Source organism: Notamacropus eugenii, chromosome 5 (genome assembly GCF_028372415.1).
Source record: "Notamacropus eugenii isolate mMacEug1 chromosome 5, mMacEug1.pri_v2, whole genome shotgun sequence".
NCBI classification, from domain to species: Eukaryota; Metazoa; Chordata; class Mammalia; order Diprotodontia; family Macropodidae; genus Notamacropus; species Notamacropus eugenii.
Window position 1 is genome coordinate 325,714,823 of NC_092876.1, and position 24,704 is coordinate 325,739,526.

The 24,704-nt window shown below is 38.7% G+C and overlaps 1 protein-coding gene and 1 long non-coding RNA gene across 2 annotated transcripts in view; one reads left to right on the forward strand and one right to left on the reverse strand.

The window, feature by feature from the left end:
* LOC140506382 (uncharacterized) overlaps positions 1 to 4,060 on the forward strand; it is a 53,566-nt gene extending 49,506 nt beyond the window's left edge. The window contains exons 5-6 of the long non-coding RNA XR_011967907.1: positions 3,042 to 3,123; positions 3,599 to 4,060. This is a non-coding gene — a long non-coding RNA (uncharacterized lncRNA). The remainder of the gene's footprint in view (positions 1 to 3,041; positions 3,124 to 3,598) is intronic.
* CLSTN2 (calsyntenin 2) overlaps positions 1 to 24,704 on the reverse strand; it is a 962,254-nt gene that overhangs the window by 43,474 nt on the left and 894,076 nt on the right. Inside the window, exon 10 of the mRNA XM_072613511.1 lies at positions 3,544 to 3,710. Coding sequence (XP_072469612.1) covers positions 3,544 to 3,710 — 167 coding nt within the window. The remainder of the gene's footprint in view (positions 1 to 3,543; positions 3,711 to 24,704) is intronic.

Sequence of the window (24,704 nt, forward strand, 5' to 3'; positions counted from 1 at the left end):
GCTTAGCCCAGTACCTGTTTCCTAGTAAGTGCTACATAAATGTTACCTATTATTATTATATGTGTGCTGGGAATGTACTTTTTTCTAACCTTTAACTCTTATAGTTCCTATGTTTCCTTTAAAGCTCAGCTCAAGTAACATTTCCTACATAAGGCATTTCATGATTCCTCTCTCCCCAGATTCACTCTCCACCCCAAATTTCTTGTATTTACCTTGTGTTTATATATTACGTTACACACACATATATAACACATTATGATATATATCATATATAATATATATATATATATACGTATCGGTGACTGTATATGCAATAATATTACACGCAGAGAGCTATCTATCTAGTACATATTGTCTTTCCCGAAAGAATGTAAGCTCCTTTTTAGGGCAGAGATTTTTGTCTTTGTAGGCCCAATCCCTGGCAAAGTTACTGGCACATTTGTTGTTCAGTCATTCAGTTGTGTCTGACGCTTCGTGGTCCCATGGATTATGCCCCAATACCATCCACGAGGGTTTCTTGGCAAAGATACTAGAGTGGTTTGCCATTTCCTTCTCCAGTGGATTGAGGCACCCAGACGTTAAGTGACTTGCTCAAGACATAGCTATTAAGTGTCTGAGGCCCAATTTAAACTTGGGTCTTCTTGACTCCAGACCCAGCTTTCTGTCTACTACATCACCTAGCCTCCTCTTAAGCAAACAGAAGTTAAATGACTTACCCAGGGTCACATACAGCTAGTAAGTGTCTAAGGCCAGATTTGAACTTGTGGCTTCCTGACTCTAGGCCCAGCTTTCTATTCATTGAGCCATTTAGCCGCCCCTCCTTATATGTTGATTTGATTATACATGCTTAGTACTAACATAGGATACAAACTGCACTGATGCAAATACCTATGAATATCCCAACACACCACAATTATGATATAAAGGAAGAAAATCCTAGACTAACCTGCTAGACACTAATTCTTTATACCTCCCAGCTTAATTTAAACCCAGGACTTGACTTGAGATTCCAAGGTCTTACCTTTGTACTATACACCTTCTCCATGTTATAGTGCAGGTCCTCATTAGAATAGCTGTTCCTGGCAGTGAAAGAATTCTCCAAAGGAAGCTTTTCCCTCCTTTGTGAACATTCACTACCTTCTAGTACCAACACAATCCCTACCTTTGGCCAGATGTGCTAACAGGAATACCAACCTCCCCAAGTAGCCCCTTTGAGCCTTGTAAATAGGCTGACAGATCCATGGTTGGAGATGTTGGGAGGAGGAGGCCCATTACAAAATTAAATTGCCTTCCCTCCCTCATCCCCCACCCCTACTTTTCACAAGCTTCCTATGTCACTAACCTTTTTGCCTCATGCTGAAAATTCCTAATTGTGCTCATCTTTCTTGGTCTGATGTATTTGGTACTGCTGACCACCTCCTTCTGGATACTCTCCTCTCTGGGCTTTCATGATACCATTCACCCTTGGTTCTGCTACAGTTTTGAACATTCCTTCTAAAGGAATTATTCCTCTGATGACTCATCACCCAGATCATGCCCCCAGCTCTCCCAAGATTCTATTTTAGGTCCCCACCCCCTCTTTCTTCTCTCTTCTCTTGTGATTTTATCTGTCCCTATGGGGTGAATTATCATTTCTATGCAGATTACTCATATATCTTTGTATCTAACCCCATTATCTAGACTAATCCTCTTTACAATATCTCTATTAGAGAAAGCTACATGGAAACAGCAATGTGTCTTATCTAGCACAGTGCTTTCCAAAGAGCTGGTAAGCTATTAGATTTATAGACTGTTAGAGACCATGTAGAAGTTCTAGGCTTTCATGTTGAATAATAGGGAAACTGAGACCTAGGGAGGAATCAGAGAATCCCAGAGGGAAGGACCTCAGAGATCATCTAATCCACCTCCTTTATTTTTACAGATGAGTAAACTGAGGTTCAGAATGGGGAAACAAGTTGCCCAATATTATAGATGCAAAAAGGAACAGAGATAGAATTTGAACCCAGTGCCCTTGACCCTAAATCTACTGCTCTTTCCACTGTACCACACTGCCTGCCCTCCATGGTACATGCAAAGGGATATTTATTTTCTTCTGTACCATGTATCAGTAGTGCCAGTTTGCTCTGTCTGGGATTTTGTATTTCCTAATATGGATTCCCTTGTGGAGAATGCTTTTATATGTAATCTGCTTGTTTAATTAGACTTTTAGAGAACCGCCTCCTTGATGTTCCTCTTACCTAGCTGGCAGGAAAGCTGAGAGAGTGAATAAAGAGGCTTTAGGCACGGGGATTGGAAAATTGTTTGCCTAGATAATATATGTGGAGCTTTGCACTACCAAGCAAGCATTCACAGCCTGAGGAATATAAGGCCTGGGAAAATAGGAAAAGAGATAGAAAGAAGAATGATGGTGGCTCTCTCTGGCCCCAATTCTCTGTCCTCGGGTGCACCAGCTAATGCAAGGATAGCTCCTGGGCTACCCTGACACCACTAGTACCTTGTGTGGCTGGGCTATTTTCCTTCCTCTTAGGCCTCTCTCCCAAAGGAGGGAGCATTATGGGTAAAGGGCTCAAATCCTAGGTATGGAGTCAGGGAGACCTGGGTTCAGATCTGCTCTCTGACACTCAGTAAGCTACATGTTGTTGTTGCCGTTTAGTTATTCAGGTGTGTCCAACTTGTTGTAACCCCATTGACTATAATGTCCATGAGGTTTCCTTGAAAAGAAGTTATTTGCCATTTCCTTCTCTAATGTATTAAGGCAAACAGAGGGGAGGTGACTTGCCCAGCTATTTAGTGTCTGTGGTTGGATTTGAACTCAGGTCTTCCTGACTCCGGACCCAGTACTTTAACCACTGAGACATCTAGTTGCCTCCTGATTAAGTTGTATGACCATGGCTCAATTTACTTAACCTACTTAAGCATCAATTTCGTCCTCTGTAGTATGTAATAATAACACCTACCTCCTCACAAGGTTTTGGTGATATTCCTCACACATGTAAGACCCTATATAAATGAAACTCATTTTTATTATCTTAATTTTACAGATGAGGAAACTGAAGCATCTGGGTGGCACAGTGATAGAGCACTGGACTTGGATTCGGGAAGACTTGAGTTTGCTTAATGAGGGTATTGAATCAGTGACCGCTTACCGTGGGTAACACAAGGAACAACCTATATTTCCTTCCTTTATTACATCCCAAATAACCGATGCCTAAATGCTTCAAATCCTAATTAAATCAGAACCTAGCCCCACCCAGAAGCCAGTGATAACTCATCTACTTTTGCACAAGCGGCTGATGTCGAGGCTGAGAGTGTGCCTGACCTGGGTAGGGTGCCTCCCTTTCTAGGGTTCACCTCAGATGTCACGAAAACATTTGTCTCTGTGCTGTCACTGCTTCTCTACTATGACATCTTATTTCCTTGGGCTGTTACAGGGAGTCACGTAGCTTCTGGGAGTACACTGGCACTTTGTGTACTCTACCAGTACACACCACTTCATAAATCACTTCCAAATGTTATCAAATACAATGTCAGTTCATCCTTTACCTTTATTCCTTGGCCGAGACTCTCCAGGGAATTAATATCCAACCCTTCCTTGCAGGCCTGCAAGCAGGAAATCACTTTCTGACTCTCAATTTTTCCTGGGCGGATTGTAAGACTGGCCAGGCTGCCGTGGAAATACTGAGCAAACCGTGGTTTTGTGACTTCACCTCCTACGAGAAAAGCAGCACAGGGCATTATCCACAGAGATGTGAGGGGAAGGATTCATTTCAATGCAATTTAATTCCAGTCAATTCAGCATTTGCCAAGCACCTGCTTTATTCAGAGCACCAGAATTCAGGTGCTGGGGAAGATACAAAGTTTGAATGAAGATACAGCCCCTGGATGGGGAGTCATGGAACTGTACAATGTTGTAGGAGTAGGAAAGATACACAAATAACTATGATAAATATCTTAGAGCAGAGGTGTCCAAGACTTGATATTCAGCCTGCACCGGATTAAAATGAAATTGGGAAATGTTTAACAAAATAAATAAAATTACAATTTGTTGTTTGTTTCGTGACTTTCAGTCATGTTGGATTCTTTGTCCTCTATTTGAGGTTTTCTTGGCAAAGATACTGGAGTGCTTTGCCATTTACTCCTCCAGCTCATTTGGAAGATGAAGAAATTGGGGCAAACAGGGTTAAGTGACTTGCCCAGGGTCACACAGATGTCTTCCCTCCCCATCCCCCCCCACAAATGCAACACAACTTCGATAATTTAAATTTGCAGTTTTCTAAGTCAATATGCAGCCTGCAGGAATCTGTCTCCATTTGAATTTGACTCCAAATTGTTGGTGCTGTTGATAGAGTACTGGACTTGGAGTCAGGAGTCTTGGGTTTCACATCTCATCTCAGCTATTTACTAGCTGTATGACTCTGGGCAAGTCACAAATTCTCTGAGTTTCAGTTCAATCATTTGCAAATAGGATAACAATAGTACTTACCTCACAGGGGTGTTGGAAGGATCCAATGAGGTAATATATGCAAAGTATTATATAAATCTTAAAGTTATATAAATGCAGACTGCTATAATATATAATTAATGTCTTAGAGTACTGCAAGTGCCGGAAAGATCAATGGGGCAGTGGTAGTTATTGACTGAAGGGATCAGAGAAGAGGTTGAGTGGAGATGATGGCATTGGAGTTGGGCTTTGAAGGATTTTAGTAGGTTGGGGGGAAGGGAGGAAAAGAGGGAATTTTACGTAGAGAGGACAATAGGACCTAAAGCATGGTGTGTATGACCAGCAATGAATAGTTCAATTTGGCTCAAATGTAGAGAATGTGAATGAGAGTGGTTCAGGATGACTGGAAAGGTAGGGTGGTGGTACTAGATGGTGGAGAATCTCCAAAGCCAGGCAGAGGGAGTGGAACTTTTCTTGGGAACCTCTGGAGGTTTTTAAGCCAGGCAATAAAATGACCCCATCTATATACATAAGGAAAATCACTATTTGGCAGTGGAGGAGACTGACATCGCACTGAAATTCATTCACTGTTGCAAAAAGCTGGGGACTCGACTTCACAGATGTTCACTGAGTGGCTAGAATCCTAATGAGATGATGTTTTATGCATGCCAGTATGGTTGCACTCACTAGCCCCACTATATTTAAGGGTCTTGTCAGCCTTTCCATTATAATAAACTCCTATTTTCAGGGGTGTGTAAATCAGAAACACAAATGTTCTCTGAACTGAAAAACTGTTTTAGAGGGGTGACAGGACTTCACATTCCCCTTCCAGGATTAGCAGCCAAAAGGCATCAATTTAAACATCTGTGTTTTAACGAGATTAAAAAAGAGAGAGGAAGAAATAAAGTGGCCACTTTTGGTGACAAAACCCCATTATAAGACAAATCAGATCCTACTCACTTCTTTGGCTTGAGTCCTGGAAACTGAACTTCAATATGTTGCAGAAAGTCCACAGATTTTATTCTGGGAGATAATGAGTGGGTAATGTTCCTGGGCTAGCTATTCTGCGTAGACCCCCCAAAAATATTTTCTTATACTAAGGTGTTCCCAAATACAGTATTTTAACCAATCCTCAAAAGCCTGGGAGGTAGGCAGGATGATGATTAATTTAGCCATTTAATAGAAGGGGAAACAGGGTAAGAGAAGTTAAATATTTGCCTAAGGTCATATGGAAGAACCAGAACTAGTTTCTAAGTCTCTTGGTTCTTTGTGTAATGTTCTCCTTGGCACATGTGGGTAATAATCTAGACTTATTGAACAGGTCACTGAACTTAGGAAAACCTGAATTCAGAACTGGCCTCAGACACTGACTCCTTTTGTAACCCTGGGCAAGTCACCTCTCTCAGCCTCAACTTTCTCATCTGTAAAATAGGAATCATAAAAGTTCCTATTTCATAGGGCTGCTGTGAGGATTGAATATACGTAAAGCAATTTGAAAAATGGAAAGCACCATATAAATGTTACGACTGGTAATACTTTTCATTTTTCTCTGGGTTGTCTGGGGATGTAATTCATTTGGATTTTTGAATATACCTGTGAAATCATCCATGTGGATGCTCTACCTCACCATGGCTTTCTTTCCTGACTGATTCTCTTCTACTTTTCTGTGTAAATCCTTTGCAAATGACACAGTCCATATGCTGGAGGTCTTTCCTCTCACTCTTCGGATCTAGTGTGTAAAAGGTGCCATTTGAGGCACTGAGAGGAGTACAAAGAAGACTGAGATGTAGGCTGACCTCACTGGCCTTACATTCTTACTGAGAAGTTAAAACATCTACTCCAGCAACTATAATGCAAGAGGGCAAGAGAGAGGCTACAGTGATTCAGGGGAAGGGGAGATTAGCTCTGGCTGGCAGGGTCAGGGAAGATTTCGTGGAGCTGGTAGGAGGAGAGAGGGAAGCCCCAAGAGCTGCTACTTTTATAGTGTCCCAAAAGTCTTAGTGCAGTTTCAAGTTCATGAACACTTAGTTGTACTAAGACTTTGGGGACACCCCATGTAATAGGTTGAAGATTTAAAAGTGCTGCACATAGATTATCTCATTTGATCCTCACAGCTCTGTGACGGACAGGCTATCTCCAAATGGAGAAATGAAGGCTCGGAGAAATTAAGTAGGTTCCCCAGTCACACAGTTGAATACTCGAGGCAGAATCAGAACCGGGGTCTTCCTGGCCTTTCCTTCCGCTTCACCCCCTGCATTGGGTCCAGCACTCTCTCTGCTGTCCTTAAGAATAGTAAGTTGACAGAAATAGCTGGAGGGAATGGGCATTCTAGGCAGAGGAAACATCATGAACAGAGGCACAGGGGCAGGAAATCGTACCTCTTTGGAAAATAGATTTGCTGTCTTTGACTACCTCATGGAGCATATCCTTGTGGAAAGAAACAAAAGTTGCCAAATTATGAAGGCCCTTGAATGCTTGGCAAAGAAGTTTGTAATGGGCAGGCAATGGAGAGAGATATTTGTAAAGTTGAGCATTAATCTGTGCACATGTATAACCTATATCCAACTGCTTACCATCTCAGGGTAGGGAAGGGAGGGAGAAATAGAATTCAGAATGCAAAACTTAGAAAAATAATGCATATTGTTTTTACATATAATTGTTGAAAAATATTAAATTTTCAAAAGTTTAATCAGTGCACTTGTATAAAGTACATCAGCTCGCTTACTATCTCAGGGAAGGGGGAGGGGAGAGAGAAAGGGATAGAACTTGGAACTTAAAACTTTAAAAAAACAACAAATGTTAAAATATTGTTTTTACTTCTAATTGGGGGAAACATTAAATGTTTAAAAAAGTTTTTAAAAAAGGTTAACCAGATAGGGAAGACTAGGGGAGGATGCAAGAAAATGGAAAAAGAAAGAACAGTTTAGAGGTCATTGCCATTGTCAGTCATTCAGTCAACAAGTGTTATAAAGCACTTATGTGCCAGGCATTGTGCTAAGCATGGGGGATATAAAGAAAGGCACCATAGACCCCACTCTGAAGGAACTTACATTATAATGGTAGGGCTAACATGTAAGTAATTAGGTATGTACAAGATAGAGGCAAAGGCCTCCTGCAGAAGGCAGGCATTGAAATGAATCTTGAAAGAAACTGAGAAGCTGAGTTGAGGACATAGGACTTGCTAGGTATGGGACACAGGTGATATAAGACTAGAGGCAGAGGGTCATGTTCTAATGTAGTTGGACTATGCAGTGAATGATGGAGAGTAAAGTATGAGAAAACTGGAAAGTGAAAAATGGGTAAGGTTTTAAATGCCAAAAATAGAATTTTATATATTCATTCTGGAGGAAATAAGGAGCTATGGGAGCTCTTCAAGTGAGGGGTGAGTGGTCGTGACACTGGCAGACTTATGTATTAGAAAGATCACATTGGTAGCTGAATGGAGGGTGGATTGGACTTGGGATGGAATTGAGGCAGTGAGACTGATTAGAAGGCTGCTGCAATAGTGAAGGTGAGGCATGAGGTTCAAAAGTAGGGTGGCATTTGTTTAAGTGTAGAGAAGGGGACACATAGGAAAGATATTCCAAGGTAGAAATGACAAGATTTGGCAATGAACTTGGTATCCAGGATGAGAATGACATTGAGGTTGTGAGCTTGAATGACTATGAAGGCAGTGGTATCCTTGAGAGTAACACGGAAATTTGGAAGGGTGAGATGTTGGGAGGAAAGAAAATGAGTTCTGGTTTGAATTGCTGAATTCTGACAAAAGTTAAGAAGGACCTCAATGTTGATAATAGGAATGGAGAGAGTGGGATGGAGGCAAGAGTTTTTTTTTTTTTTTTGAGTTCACATTCTGCCGTATTTTTTCTTTTTTTTAATTAAAAAATTTTAAATTAATTGATTTGTTTTTAGTTTTCTACAATCGCTTCCATAAATCTTAGATTTTCTCTCCCTCCCTCTTCAAGACAGCATGCAGTCTTATATGGGTTCTACACATACATTCTTACTAAATACATTTTCACTTTAGTCATGTTTCATAGAAGAATTCAGATGAACAGGAGAAACCACGAGAAAAACAAAAACAAGACAGAAGAGAAAATAGTCTGCTTCATTCTGCGATCCAATTCCATATTTCTTTCTCTGGATGTGGAAGGCATTTTGCCTCGAGTCCACTGGGAATTTTTTAGGTCCTTGCATTGCTGTGAAGCACTGAGTCTATCAGAAAAATTACTCACACTGGTTAATACTGTGTACAAAGTTCTCCTGGTTCTGCTCCTTTCATTCAGCATCAGATCATATAAGTCCTTCCAGGCCTCTCTGAAGTATTCCTGTTCATCATTTCTTATAGCACAACAGTATTCCATTACATTCATATACCACAACTTGTTCAGCCATTCCCCAATTTATGGGCGTCCCCTTGATTTCCAGTTTTTGGCCACCACAAAGAGAACTGCTATAAGTATTTTTGTACCTGTGGGACCCTTTCCATTTTTATAATCTCTTTGGGGTATAGTTCTAGAAGTGATATTGCTGGGTCAAAGGGTAGGCACATTTTTGTAGCCCTTTAGGCATAGTTCCAAATTGCTCTCCAGAATGGTTGGATCTGCTCATAGCTCCACCAACAATGAATAAGTGATCCAACTCTCCCACATTTTCACCAACATTTATCATCTTCCTGTTTTGTCATGTTAGCCAATCTGATAGGTGTGATGTGGTAGGATGTAAGGGATATTAAAGAAATAGAAATATTAGGCTTGACAAAGTCAGCATGTTATAGTGGAAAGTACGGTAGTTGAATTCAGAACACTGGAGTTTGATTCCTGGTTCCAAGAAAGTTGCTGTGTGACTATTGACAAAACAGTTAGCTACTTAACCTCATCTGTAAAGTGGGGTTTATAATACATATATTTTCCTCCCCACCTGGCTGTTTTGAGCAAAATTTCCTTATTTGTAAAATGAAGTATTGCATGACCTCTAAGGTTTCTACTGGGAAGCTAGGTGGCACAGTGAATAGAGTTCCAGACCTAGAATCAAGAAGTCTCATCTTCCTGGGTTCAAGTTTGGCCTCAGACATATATTAACTATGTGACCCTGGGCAAGTCACTTAACCCTGTTTGCCTCAGTTTTCTCTTCTATAAAATCAACTGGAGAAGGAAATGGTAAACCATTCCAGCATCTTGGCCAAGAAAATCCTAAGTGGGATCACAAAGAATTGGACACAACTGAAAAATGACTGAACAACAACAGCAATGTTTCTATTAGCTCTAGATCTGAGATCCTATAGTCTCAAGATCCTGTTAGAGTAGTTTGTGCCATAAAGTAATAGAAAAATGTGTTTGTTTTCTTTTTGGACATCAGGGTTGGTGAAAAAAGAGTTAGAGAACTCACTTATGATTCACTGGGTAAGATGCTACATGAGAGAAACTGGAAGGCAAAGGAGGAGTCAGTTTGGAGGAGAAGATAGGGACTTTAATTTGGGGCATATTGAATTTTGAAGTCTGATGGCTATGATGTTTAAGAGATAGCTCCTTCCTCATTCCTGTATATCCAGCCAAGATTACTTGTGGGAAGTCAGAGTTTGGAATCCAAAGCAGCAGCATCTGAAGGTGGTGGTGGGGTGATAAGACTCAGAGAAGTCTCCTTTCTCCCCTTTTTTTCAGACTGGAGGCTTCAGAATAAAACTTGTTGGTTGTTTATTAATGGGACTCCATGATCTCTAGCAACATCCTCATCCAAGGATTCCATTCCATTCCTTTCCACTGAATTTGGTAAATTTCTCCTATGTGCTTAGACCTTGCATTAGATGATCATAATCTCTTCTCCTATTTGTCAGTTTGATTTCATGTACTCCTTCACACCTTCCATCACAGTGTGCGCCCTATGATATGGAATGGTTTGGTGGGAAGGCTGTAGAGTCAGAATTTGAGACCTGAGCTCTAGACCAGGTGAGCTACTTTAAATTAACTTTGGTCATTGGCAAAAATGTGATCTGCCCTACTTATAGGATTAGAATGAAGACTGAATAAAATGAAGGATGTGAAAATAAATAAAAACTTAAAATGGCATGCAAACATTTTTCACCATAATGTGGGTTTAATTTGATGTTATTTTGAGAATTTTGTGATACCCTTTAAGAAAGGTCACTGGGAGAAATCCAATCACTGCCCTACAGTTCCAGGTGTACTCCATTCCAATTCCTTTGACAGCTAGTTCATCTTCAAGATTGGAAGCTATAACCAACAGATGACACAAAATAATGATTTCTCTTGCTGCTCTCAAAACAAAATTCACAAGAAACTTATATACTGATTAAATAAATAGCCCATTTCAGGTGTGTTATAGGTTAGCAGCACTGACCTGTGAAATTAACCTGATTTTCATGTATCATGACATTACCCACACAGCTAATCATAGTATTATTTCAGTTCTGCAGATGAATGAAGATTCAGCATGCTACAGCAGAGACAGTTCTGAATTTGAGATCAGACAGCCTGGATTCAAATCTCAAATCTGTCACTGCCTACCTCTGTGACCTTGGGCAAGTCTCAGTTTCATCTGTAAAATGAGAGGATTGGACTAGTTGACCATTAAGGTCCTTTTCAGTTCTAAATCTATGCTTTAGTAAATGATTAAAAGCTACTGTAATAAACAATAGGGAGGAGGCTTAACAACTCTGGGAGAAAACACCTTTAGGAATGTGTGTGGATATAGCTTTAATGGAGTTGAACATTTGTTAGCCAGCCTTATTTAAAGGCAGAGTGTGTGGCTGGCTAGATGGAGTGATTTGGTTTTTCTGTCTCTTCTCTTCACCATGTCCTAATTTCTCTTTCTCTTACGCACCTGAAATTCTAGTATTAGTGCTCTGCTTTCCCATCCCATTCAGTCATATACCCAGGCCATTTACCATCTTCCTATCAAACTCTGAGTGAGGCCCAGAGTTAGATCTTTCATAGGATCTCTTATTAAAATTAAACCTTTGAAGATTTAAGCTTTATCCCATGACCTTTGACTCCTTGACTCATTTGTATTATCTCAGTTGCCTTCCCCACTCTGGTTTGATTTGCCTTGACCTTTGATCTGCTACTTTAATATTTCACTTGGTACAGCCCTAGAATCCCTTAACACCCCATCACCTGTCATTCCTGATCAATGATACCTATTCCCTGGGTAACCCCTACTATCTGATTTTCTACACTTCTCTTTTACAGCTGCCAAGTTTTGATGGAGAAAGTCACAAATCAAGCAGATTTCACCCATTACAAATTCACAGGTCCATCTACTATACCCTTATTGATTCCTTATCTCATTTCCCACAGAAGCTTTCTAAACCTGCTATTCTCTTTTCTCCCCTACAACCCACCCCAGGTACATTGGATGACCTAGTTTCCAATTTCACTGAGAAGATTTAGGTCATTCAATATGAATTTCTTCAGATTTCCCTTCTCTGTTCCTCAAATCTCCTCAGTATCAATCATCACCTTCTCTCTCCTTCCTGTCACTGAATGAGAGCTGCCCCTACTCAGCACAGAAACTCATTCCTTATCCGAGTCCTTGCTTCCATTCTCTGGTGACCTCTCCAGGATGCTGCTTCAGTACTGATCCCTTCTCATGCGCTCTGACTTTTTCTTCTCTACTTTCTCCTTCCTATCCCATTTTTAAAAAAGCCCTTCCTTGACCCATCTGGCTCATCGAGTTACTGCCTTATTTCTATCTTTCCTTTTATCACTAAACTTTTGAAAAGTAGCTTATACCCAATGTCTTCCCTTCCTCCCTCCTCACTCTCTCCTCAAGCCTTTCCTTGGGTTTCTGCTCCAGTTCCTTGGAGTGAGCTGTTCTCTAACTTCAGCAATGACTTCTAAACCCTTCAAAGTAATCATTCCCTTTTTCAGCCTCTTTCCCTTGACTTCTCTTCAGCTTTTTAAAATTGTGGACCAATCTTTCTTGCTCTTTTTTCTCATTTGACTTCAGTGGTACCACCCTCCCCTGAACCTTATCCCAATTTTCCAACCACACTTCTGTGTCTTTGACTGGCTGTTCTCTTCCTGATATTTACTGTGGTATCCCTATGAATTTGTCTTTGACCTTCTCTTTTTTCTTTCAATTCGAAATTTTTTCTACTCTTATTGTTTCAACTACTGCTTCTTTGCAGATGGGTACCATATCCCCATCTTGGGTATTTCGGGCACCATAATCTCTTTATGATGGGAATCTTTTTTTAAACTCATTTTTCTCGCTTTGCATCCCCAAATTGGAACTTTTTTTGTTAGAGCCAGGCCATAAGCAATTCTGGAGGGAAAGCTGTGGATTAGTATCATTCTGCTCTTTTTTTTTCTGGGGTCCTAAAGCTCTGGAGTACCATGTCCTTCAAAGATCATGACAGTGGGCTAGGGTTGAAGAGCAGCAGACTCTCAGGGCTTTATGCAATCTGATCTGTGGTGGGCTCTGATGCTTGTCCAATTGGACTTTCCAGGTTCCACACCCAGGCAATATGATTGCAGACATATTCCTGATTAGGTATCCAGTGGAGAATTGCTGACTCCAACCTTTGTCTTCTAGCTGGAAGGCTCTGAAAATTCAGACCTTCAGCACTGCTGGCCTTAACCCAGTCCTGAGTCTGGAAACTGAATCTTCAATCCCAATCAATCACTGAGGGTCAGGGTGACAGCACTGCCAGTCTATCCTTGTTCCACAGTTCTTGCCCTCAACATTTGTTTGTGGATTGAAATTGTGATCTGTGGCTAGAAAAATGGTTGTAGATTATACTTAATCAGCAAATATTAAGGACCTACTATGTGTCAGGCACTGAGCACTAGGGATACAAAGAAAGGGAAAAGACAGTCCCTGTCCTTGAGGAGCTCAAAGTCTAATGGGGGAGACAACATAAAACAACTCTGTAGAGATAGAATAAATAGGAAAGAGTCAACAGAGGGGAAATTCTAGAATTAAGAGAGATTTAGAAAGGCTTCCTGTAGAAGGTTGGATCTAAACTGGAACTTGAAGCCGGGGAAACTGGAAGGAGGCAATGAGGAGGGAGAGCATTCATTCTTGTCATGAGAGACAGCCAGTGAAAATGCCTAGAAGTAGGAGATGGAGTATCTTGTGTAAGGAACAAGAAGGAGGCCAATGTCATGGGATCAGAGTATATATTGCAGAGTTTAAGGTATAAGAAGACTTGAAAGGTGTGTGGGGTTGGGGAGGGGGAAGTGTTTTGAATGACAAGAATATCTGTATTTTATCTTGGAGATGATAGGGAGCCTCTGGGGTTTATTAAATAGGGTGGTGATATACTTGAACCTATGTTTTAGAAAAATTAATTTGGACAATGAATTTAGGATGGATGGACTAAGTAAGGAGAGACTTGTGGCAAGCTGACCTACCAGCTGGCTATTGCAATAGAACAAGTATGAGGACAGGAGGGTCTGTACCAAGATGGTGGCAGTATCTGAGGAGAAAGGGGAATGTATTCAAAAGATGTTACAAAGGTGAAATTAATGGGCCTTGGCAATAGACATAGGGAGTGAAAGATAATGTGGAGTTGAGGATAGTTGATGGCCAGGGGACTGAGAGGATGGTAGTACACAGTAAAAGGGAAAGTCAGGAAGAGGGGAAGGTTTTGGAAGGGGAAATAGTTCAATTTTGAACTTGTTGAGGTTAAGATATCTATGGGACAACGAGTTTGAGATGTCCAGTGAACAGTTGGAGATGTAAGACTGGAGGCCAACAAAGAGGTTAGGTCTGGACAAATAGATCTGAGTATTCTCATCATATAGATAATAGTTGAGTCCACGGGAGCTGATGAAATCCTTAATTATATATTTGCTTGTATATTGTCTCCCTCCATCAGATAGTGAGATCCCTAATAAATAGATGTATGTATGGAATAGATACACAAACGCATATTTGTGTTTCATGGTAGCCATTTCGAGGGCTGGGAGGGGAGGAGGGAAGGAAGAAAAAAAGGAAAAAAAGAAAGTTACATATGACTTTATTATATATTTAAAAGGAATAGCAAATTATACATAATAGACTTGCATTTTCATGTGCAATTATCTTTTTCATTCTATTATGTTATGGAAATGTTTATTTTATTTCTTAAATTCAGAATAAAATAAATTAAAAAAAATATTTTAAGCTCCTTAAGGGCAGGGACTGGGTTTTTTTTGGGAGGGAGGGCACTCTTTTTGTATCCCTAGCACTTAGCATATGGCCTGGAACACAGTAGGTGCTTATATTGATTGATTGATCCATCCTTCATAATACTGCTTGGAATCACAATAGATTTTACCATGGCATTCTTCTGCATAGAAATCTTCAGTGACTCTCTCTGGACCACTACGTAGTTATTGTTTCACATGGAATTTAAAGCACTATCTTAACTCTCCAACCACTCATTTCATTACTCTCCATACACATTATGCTCTAGTTATGCTAGATTGAACTCTGCCCCTCTCAGACTGCTGACTGTTCACTGTTCCTTGTAATATCCTCCCTCTTCTATCCTAAGTCATTGCTTGTTGAATCCCTACCCATCCTTTAAAGCCCTCAGACAATTTTCTTTTATTATTTTAAACTATTTCTAATAATTTATTATGCATCATTGTGTATAATAATTACCACTATTGTTGATGTCTCTCTTTCGATGGATCTCCTTTTAAACTCTGTATTTTTTCTAGCACTTAGCACTTAACTCTGCCTGCAATATGATTAATAAATTAATGATAACAATAAATAATAATTTATTTATACATATATAGCTTTATATTTTAAAATATTTTTATATATTTATGTATTACATATTTTATATAAATATAAAAATTATTTATAAGTATATAAATAAAATAATAAATGTTTACTTGATTCAGGGCATATGTATTTTATATATTTATGTAAATATATATTTTATATATAAAATATATATTATATAAATATTTAATTATATACTATATAAATATAAAATATAATGTATATAAAAATTATTTATAAGTAAATAAATAATAAATAAAAATTAATGTGTTTGCTCTATTCAGGGCTGTGCTGGTACATATTTTAACAGCACACTCTTCAAAAATATATGAATGACACTTTTACGTTTAATCCTCATTATCAATATTTTTTCCATCAGTTTCTTAAGTCTAGAGAGCAACAAAACCATAAATTGCGTCCTGATTAGTAGCATTTGCTAACTTTCAAGGTGCAAACACTCACTTTGAACATTTAACAGCTGGATTTTGTGAGCATATTCTGACTATTGTACTGGACTGGACTTTGCAGGATGGACAGGAATTATCAGGTGAAAAAAGGAAATAATCTTTTTTTTTTTTGATGTTGTTATAAAATGATACCCCCAAAGATTGATGAGATATGAAGGGATCTCATACGTCACCTGAATATTTTCTGCTCCACCTCCAGCAAATAGGCATCTTGCCTCTACTGGAAGAATTCCAATAATGTAGAAACTACCTTTCTACCAAGACAACACATTGCATTAAGGAGATTTCCCTTCTACCATACGCAATAGGAATTCTAGAGGGTATTGACAAAGACCAAATGAGATCTGTCTGATCCCTAAAAATGGGAAGTTAGTTAATAAAGAGGATAATTAGGAGATCAAGGGCTGGAATTGATGCTTAGGAAAATACAGGCAGAAGAGCACTGAGATGGGGAGTAAAAGAAATGCCAGCTGTCATCTGACGGAGGAGACTGAAGAACTAGAAAAGTGCCATTTACTATAAATGGACCCCTCTAGGTCTCCTAAAGGGTATCATTATACTAAAGCATTGAAAGTAGCTTCTGTATGTAGAAGGACATGAAAAAAATATGTTCTCTTTGTTAGAAGAAGAAAACGGTAGACTCATTAGGAGGAACAGGACCAATTCCTGTTTATTCAGATGTGAGATTGATGTTATCTCCACACCTTGGTTCACGTCCTTACCCAAACCTGGAATGCTGTACTCTTTCTTCTGACAGTATCTGACATAAATGTCCTTTAAAGTTTGCAAAGCACTTTACGTACATCTTTTTCATTTTATCCTCACAACAAACTTGCTAACGTAGGAATTATAGGTGTAATTATCTCTTTTTTTCAAAACCTAACAGTGGTTAAGTGACTTTCCCAAGGTCAAAGTAAGTATCAGAGAATAGATTTGAACCTACAAGTTCTGGACTCCAAGTCAGCATTCTTTCTATTATCACCCTCTCTTTCTGTATCCTGTGCATCAGTCCAAGACCTGGTCAAGTTTCCTCTTCTCTGTGACATTTTCCTTGAGGATCGCTAGCTCATAATGATCTATGTCTTTCTTCTCTGGGCTCCTACAGCCTTTATTATTGCATAAGGACTTGTCTCATTATGTGTCTGTCTCCTTATACCAACAAAATTGTAGTTCCTTGAGGAGAGAGATTATGTTGTTTTTTTTTAAACATTGTTATGTTCCCTACAGTGCCTTACAAAAGTACAAAGTCTAACATTTTGGGAGATTCACACTATTAGAAAATCCAAAGAATTTAATGGAACAGAGGAGTTAAACATGTGGCTACCTGCTACCTGAAGCAGATTAAAATGTAACTGGGACATGTTTAATGAAATAAATAAAAATATAATAAAACATAGATAATGCTAACATGTAGTATTCTACACATCCTCAGGGATCCTTATGTGTGGTTGAATGGCCCCCATTTCCAAATGAGTTTGACACCATTGACATAAATCATTCTGGCCTATGGCCAGGTATCATGGGGCACAAAATTGACTGGGACTCAGGACAATAAGTATGGGACTTTTCAATCTGTACCTTTAAAGGTATGGGGGCAATTTGTTCTGTTGCCATGAGTCCATTCTTTCTCCTATCTCAGATTCTCAGATCCCCTATCAATAGAAAATGTCCATTTTCCTTTAGGAAATGGGAGGTAAGACAGTACAAAAGCCAGCATTTTCACTCTCTGGGAGTACCTGGTCCCAGTTCCTATAGCTACCTATGTGAACATGACCTCTTTTGGAGGTTCTGAGTCAATGTAACATTAGAGTACTACTGAAACACAATACCTTGATAGGGAAGGAGTTGGGGATGGTGATGGCAGTGGTGGTGGTGGTGGTGTGTGTGTGTGTGTGTGTGTGTGTGTGTGTGTGTGTGTGTGTGTGTGTGTGTGTGAGAGAGAGAGAGAGAGAGAGAGAGAGAGAGAGAGAGAGAGGTACCTTGATGGTTCAAGGGCTCTCAATAATGGGTCACAGTTATGATGACAAATTGTTTATACCCACAATTATATTCCCAATTCAATTCTTTGCTTGGTGTCTGACCCTTAAAAGTCTATTCTGGGTGATAGGGTAAATCTGCTGTACCATGTGGGTAACCTACAACCAAGTGCTGCTCTTAGCTGAATGCTTTCATTCATCAGTCAGTTGTCCCAGAGAAGATTTTTGTCCATAAGATGTAAAGACTTTTGGGCCAGAATCACAGCTCTGGCTGTGTTTGAGTCATTATTGACTCAAAGTTGGGAAATCAATTCAATTAGCATTTCTTGCTAGGAAGTTAGGCATGTTATTTGAAATACTTCTGGCAGTAATGATGTAGGCTTAAAATAATGAAAAGACACTAAAAAATATTTATTTTAAAAAAATTAGAGTATTTCTCTATGTATATCAGTTTATATTTAAAAAATTTAGAAATAATCATGGTCATAAATCATCTTCAGGGAGTACTTTAACTAATGTTTTTCACTAAAATACTTTTTCCAGATATTCTAGTAATGGTATGAGTGTGTGTGTGTGTACTATATGTATATATGTGTGTATATGTATATATATATTTATGGGGTTTTTTTGCATTTTGACTCTGAGGCTCATATCAACCAATTTTTTTTGAGCACTCGTGCACCTGCTTATGGCAGACCAAGAAATTTGGATTTGATTAAATAAATAACAGGGTACAATTGAAGGGTTTTGAACAGAGGAGTCAAGACTATGAAACACAGAAAGTGAAGTCAGAGTGGTGGTGGAGAACAAAGAGTGCTAGAGCCTGGAAATTATTGTAACAATAAATAACAGAATTAGAAGAGCATCGCTTATAATGAGAGAGGGAAATTTCAGAGTTCAGGACAGAAGACGTGTAACAATATTAGATGACAATGAGAGTCTCAGTTGCAACTGCCATTGTGGGTTTCTGAGGTGGAGTAGATATGAAAGTATTTGGGTTGAAGTTAATTATGAGGTCAGGGTGTTTAAAGCGACATGGCCAAAGATAAGGGCAAAGGATGGAGCACAAAGGAAGACAATGAGACAGGTAATGTTCTCCTTGAGAGAACAGGGAGAATGGTACCACCTGGCTGGTATCAACAAGAATCTGAAAAGGGCAACATAGATGGATCCCAGTAGGATGCAAGGAGTTCATTCTTGATCCTTGTCCCATTCTTGCCCATCTTGACCTAATGCATGTGTGTGTGTGTAGGAGAAGAGGGAAGAAACAGTGAAAGAATGAGAAAAGGCATGGCCAATGCTGCTGATAGTGTCAGAAGAAAGGTGTTTAGGATTAAACCAGGTTTTTATGAGTGCCAAAGATGGAAAAGTATGAAAGAGATCCAGAATGAATGGGAATTTCTTTATAATAGAGACACGTTTCCAGAGGATAGAGAGCAAAAAGAAGGGACAGAAATGGATTGGGACTTTGGAAGGAATAGGGCTGAGTGGGATAGGAAAAAGAATATGAGGTGAGAAAGCAGGAAACACGAGGTTTTTGATTCAGCAGATCCCACGTGGAAATGTTGTTTTCTTCTAATGAAAAGACTTTCATGGATGACTGCGTACCAGTTTTGTGCTGTTAAAGGATAGGGCAGTGTTAAAAAAATACACTGTCCTCTCATATTTATATGATAAAATCATCACATAATGAAAAGATAGTGTGGGAAGAGTATTAAATTTGGAATCAGAGGAACTGAGTTAGAATCTTCTCTCTGCCAGGATTACTGTCTGTATGACCTCGAATGAATTACTTCCTTTCTCTGAATATGTGTCCAAATCTGCAAAACAAGGAAATTGGACCACATGATCTTTATGGTCCTTCCTAGTTCTAAATCCTATGATCAAATGCCTAAACAAAGTATGTAATATGTGCTTATGAACTATCTCTGCATAACCATGTGGAGGAATGAACATTCTTCATGACTAGTGGATATAGACATTATCAAGATGGTATAGCCTGTGGCAAAATGGTATAGCATGTGAGGTCCAAATGGGAGCCTTCTCATCCCCCTCTCCATTTACCATCTCTCTTTATTTCTATCTTATGATGTCTCTCCTACCCTGACTCCAGGCACCAGATGTCCTCAGTCTACCTTCCTGGCTGCCAAAGGTCCCTTGCAGTACCCTATCAGAGTCTCAGCAGATGCCCTAAAGCTTTGAGAGAAAAACAACATATGCATTACAGTCTCAAAAGAATGGACTAATATAGCAGCTATGTCTAAAAGAACTTTCAATCTGATTTTTAAAGCAGTCGTGCAAGAGAGAGATTCCAAGACACCCACATGTTTGTCACATGGTAACTTACTCTTTCTAGAATTGATATTGAATATAGTCTCATCAGAATAAATAACCCCAAGATACTCATAGCCAGACACACATCGAGGCAATCCTAAATATCTCTTTGGTCAGGAGCTCCACAAAAACAGATTTACTAAGCTTGAGCAATCTGATGGCATCTGTCTTCAATCATGGCAGTAGACACAGTCTGAAAAGTAGATATCTGTCTGAGTCTTGTCTAAGGTTAGGAACAGTAAGATTGTCAAAGTAAATCATCCCTTAAGGTCACTTTTTTATCCTATGACACCTGGAAAAATTCTTTCTTTAGCCAGCCTTCCAGACATATATTTGGTCAAAGGTCCAAATGTGAAAATTATTGAGTACTTGAGAGTTGACGTAGGAATTCACCGAAATGGAATCAAGGTGAGACACCTTGTTGCAAATCCAGTCTTTGTGCTTTAGTAGCTGGATATAGCATGGTTCTGACAGATAGCTCTCAAAGTTTATCCTGTCCTATCATCTGCTCTCTCCCTTAATCCCACCACCTTCCCTTTCACTTTCCTTCTCTTTTTGTCTATTTCACTAAAATAACAATGCCATGAAACCAAAACAGAACCTTTATTATTTATTGTATTTTGTGGAATTTATATTCTGTTTTTGGTTTTTAGAATGGACAAGTGTAGTGGTTTCTATTTCTTTTTCTTAAAAAAAAGCAATTCTTATTCAACTTGTTTTTTTTACTTATAAAATCATTGCATAATCAACCTGGAAAGAAGAATAAAGTATTATACCTAAGATCACTGGCTCGTAAAAGGCAAAGCTAAGAGATTTGAACTCAGGTATTTGGACTTCTAGCCTAGTGCTATTTTAACTTTAAAACTCATTCTTCTTTTTTCCTCCTAGGAGTCAGCCCCAAAAGAAAAAAACTTTATCAACTCTTGATCTAAAAGAGATGATTTGGAACTCAATCTAGAACCAAAGAAAGTTTGAGAAGGAAGGGATATTGGGAGGATCATCTAGCTAGTCCCATCAGTAAGTAGATGAGGCAGAGATGGAACACCCTTAGATTTGTTATTTTGTTCATGATGTTGTCTAGAACATTCCTGGTAATCACTGAACATCAAAATGATGTCAATGCCATTGGAAACACAGACTGGGGTTGCCTTTTTTTTGGCATGAAGTACATCTCAAATGTAAATGAATTCTCTTATAATTAATATATTATGCAACATATGTAAGCTCTGTACCCAAAACATTCCTTAAGTATAAACGAAGTTTCAATCTTCCTTTAATTGCTGGAAAAATATCAAGAGAAAATGGAGTTTGGGATCCTTCCAAAATTTTAGCTCTCAGATTAGCTAATAGGACACATTAAGCAAATTAAAATGACATATTATTATCACGTAACATTGACGGAGCAAATTCCCAGAAGAAGACAATAACAATTTGCTATTAAATAATCCTTGATTCCCACTGGTCAAGTATAGATTCAGCTCCCCACAAGTGTGAGCAGCACCCTTGACTAGAGGCATAACTGCCGTCATCTGAGTTTGGAAGGAAATTTTAAATTAGAGCATCAACTTGCTCTTAGGCTAGAAATAGATGGAGCCTCCAGAAGAGGTTAGATAAATTCATACATATGTTGATCTCTGAACTACTAAGAGATTTTTATCCTTTACTTTTGAGGGATAATGCCACAGGGGAATGACTATATTGTCCCCAAAATGTCCCTTGGTGTTCCCACCTGGGACAGGACAGTGAGCTGGCGGTATTATGTTTGGAAAAAAGAACTTGCTGTTATTAGTATTTTTCTTTCTTTATTCCCTAAATATCTCTTTTGTATTTTTAGTGCATCATTAGATTCTAGAGTTTGAAGCAGGAAGAGATCTTAAAGATCATCTAATCCAGCCCTTTCATTTTAAAGGAGAGGAAGTGACAGGTTCAGGGTTAAGTTTTGACTTGGTAGGAGAGAAAGAACAAGAATCCAGGTTTTATGCTTTTTCCACTATAAAGCTTCTTTTAAAGATGTTACAAAACATAAAAAAAATGTTCTTGCAATATTGCCATTGACTGTCCCTCTCTCCACCTACTCCCTTTTAGATTTGGCTATGACTGGGGTCAAGGTTGAGGTTGGAAAATTTGAATAGGTCTTAAAAAAAAGGAGAGGGACTTAAGGTTTGTTTTTTTCTCCTTGAAAAAAGAAGCCTCAGTCTTCAGGGAAGGAGAGTTCTAAAAGTACTAAACACAGGGAAGTTGTTAATATAAGTAACATTTAGCAGGGATTTATTTAATCCAGGATGAGAAGTCAAGCCTTCCACACTCATCTCTGACACTTCATATCATAGCCTGATAAGCATGAGCAGTTCACTTACCCTTTCTGAGACTTAAGTTTCTTGCTTTGTAAAACGAGATAAGTAGAACCTATAGTACTTCACAGGGTTTTTGTGAAGCTCAAATGAGATAATGCCTATAGATGCAAATCTTAGAATATATACGTCAACTATTATTAAGGCTATTATTGGTAATCATCTTGTTCTTTATCTTTTTATTTTTTTATGAAATTTAGATAGAATTTACATATTCTATTCGGACTGAAGTTGTTAAAAGGCCAACTTAACTTGATGTCAGGAAAAACTTGTGAATAATTACTGTCCCAAAGTGGAGTGGGCAGTCTTGGTTAGGGGCTGGGGAGGTCTTCAGGTGGAGGCTGGGCAAACACTTGTGTATGCTATAGTGGTTATCCTTTCATGTATCGTTTGGATTACATGGCCACTGACACCCCTTCCAGTGCTCACATTCTGTGACTTCGTTATCTCATCTGTTTCATAGACACCATCTAGAGAGAAACCTCCCTTAGTTGCATTCAGCAAATCTGATGGTAGGCACCTGTTATCAATCAGCCTCTACTGTTACTTAGTGAGGTCTGCTTGTTCCAGAAATATATCTATATTATTTTTTGACATATCTATCATGTGTTCTGAGAATGTCTATTAATTTTCTTCCCTCATCTAGGTGATAATTCCTTTTATGGCTGCCTTGGGCAGAAGGACCTGTGTTTCATTAATATTGTACAGGAGAGAGCACTTAATATCTGTACAATTAATATTATATTAGAGGTAGCCAGGTGACACAATGGATAGAGCTCTAGGCCTTGAATGAGGAAGAACTGAGTTCAAATCCAGCCTATGTGGGTGACCCTGGGCAAGTCACTTAACCTCTGTTTGCCTCAGTTTCCTCAGCTATAAAATGGGGATCATGTTAGCCCCTGCTTCCTATGGTTTTTATGAATATTAAATGAGATAATATTTGTAAAGTGTTTAGCCTGGTGTCTGGCACATAGTAGGTGTTATTTAAATGTCAATTATCATCATTAGTAATATTGTTGCAGGATTTTGTGGGTACCTTCCCATTCTGTTATGGCCCATTTAATGACCACCACTACTAACTACTATCACTATTGCTGCAACCATGTCCATATCAGTTAAATGGGTAGTTTAACACCTTTCTGTTAATAGTTAGTGATAACTAAATGCATTACAAAATAAAAGGATATTTATACATAGATGTAAAAAGGCAAAATTCAAAGGAATAATTATACCTTCGGACTCAACGATACTGCAATTAAATCTGTATCCCAAAGAGGTCAAAGAAAGTGGAATAAGACAAATATGTAACAAGAATATTTGTAGTAGTTCTTTTTGTGGTGGCAAAGAATTGGACACTGAGGTGGTAGATGGATGACTGAAAAGTTATTTTACATTATATATGTATATGTGTGTGCGTGTGTATGCACACAGGTGCCTACATACACACACACACACACACACACATAATGCTAAGGAATGGTAAAAGGGTTTCAGACAAATCTGGGAAGACTTGTGTGAACAGATGCAAAGTGAAGTAAATAAAACCAGGAGAAATAATTCATACAATAATGATATTGTAAAGACACACCTCTTTGGAAGACATAGGAACTTGGATCATCATAATGACCAACCATGATTTCAGAGGACTCATGATAAAGCAGACTACCCATTTCCTGAAGGACAGGTGATGAACTCAATGTAGACAGACTGAGACTTTTTTTTTTTTGGACATGACTAATGAGTGAATTTGTTTGGCTTGACTTTATTTGTTTGACTAAGTTTGGTTTTTTTTTGCTTTTTCACTGGGGGCAGGATGGAAGAGAGGGAAGGCAGATTTTTAATGATTTAAAAAAGAATTCAAAGGAATAAGAAAAGTTGATGAAAATAGATGGAAGCCAAGGAAAGACAAATAATCACAAGATTGATTGGCTTTTAATTTGAGAAATTTCCTCTCATACTCCAGATATAAAAGATTCTGTTTTCCTTTGAAACTTAATACTGTTCAGGAGACTGAGAGTTGGGATAGGGGAAGAGTGGATTCTAGAAAGCTCAAAAACATGAATGATTTTTTATTGCAACAGTCCCAAGTGGGACTTCTGCTTCTTTCTAAATAGTTTTTGGGGATCCCCAAACAGAGAGAAACCACACCACTTATCATAAATCATTCTGGTTTGAGTTAATATTTAAGCAATTAATTGGAGCAGATTGCTATTTATTGAAGAACTCTTCTTAAATAATATTGCATAAAATATAGTGGCAAAGTATATATCTAGTTAAAAACAATGAACACTTTGAATTCTACAAGATGAGTGTAAAACAATCTGCCATCTTTTCCTAAGAGGTGTGGGGGGAGGGTAAGGGAGAGGTAGGATGGTGGCCTTTCATGGCATTT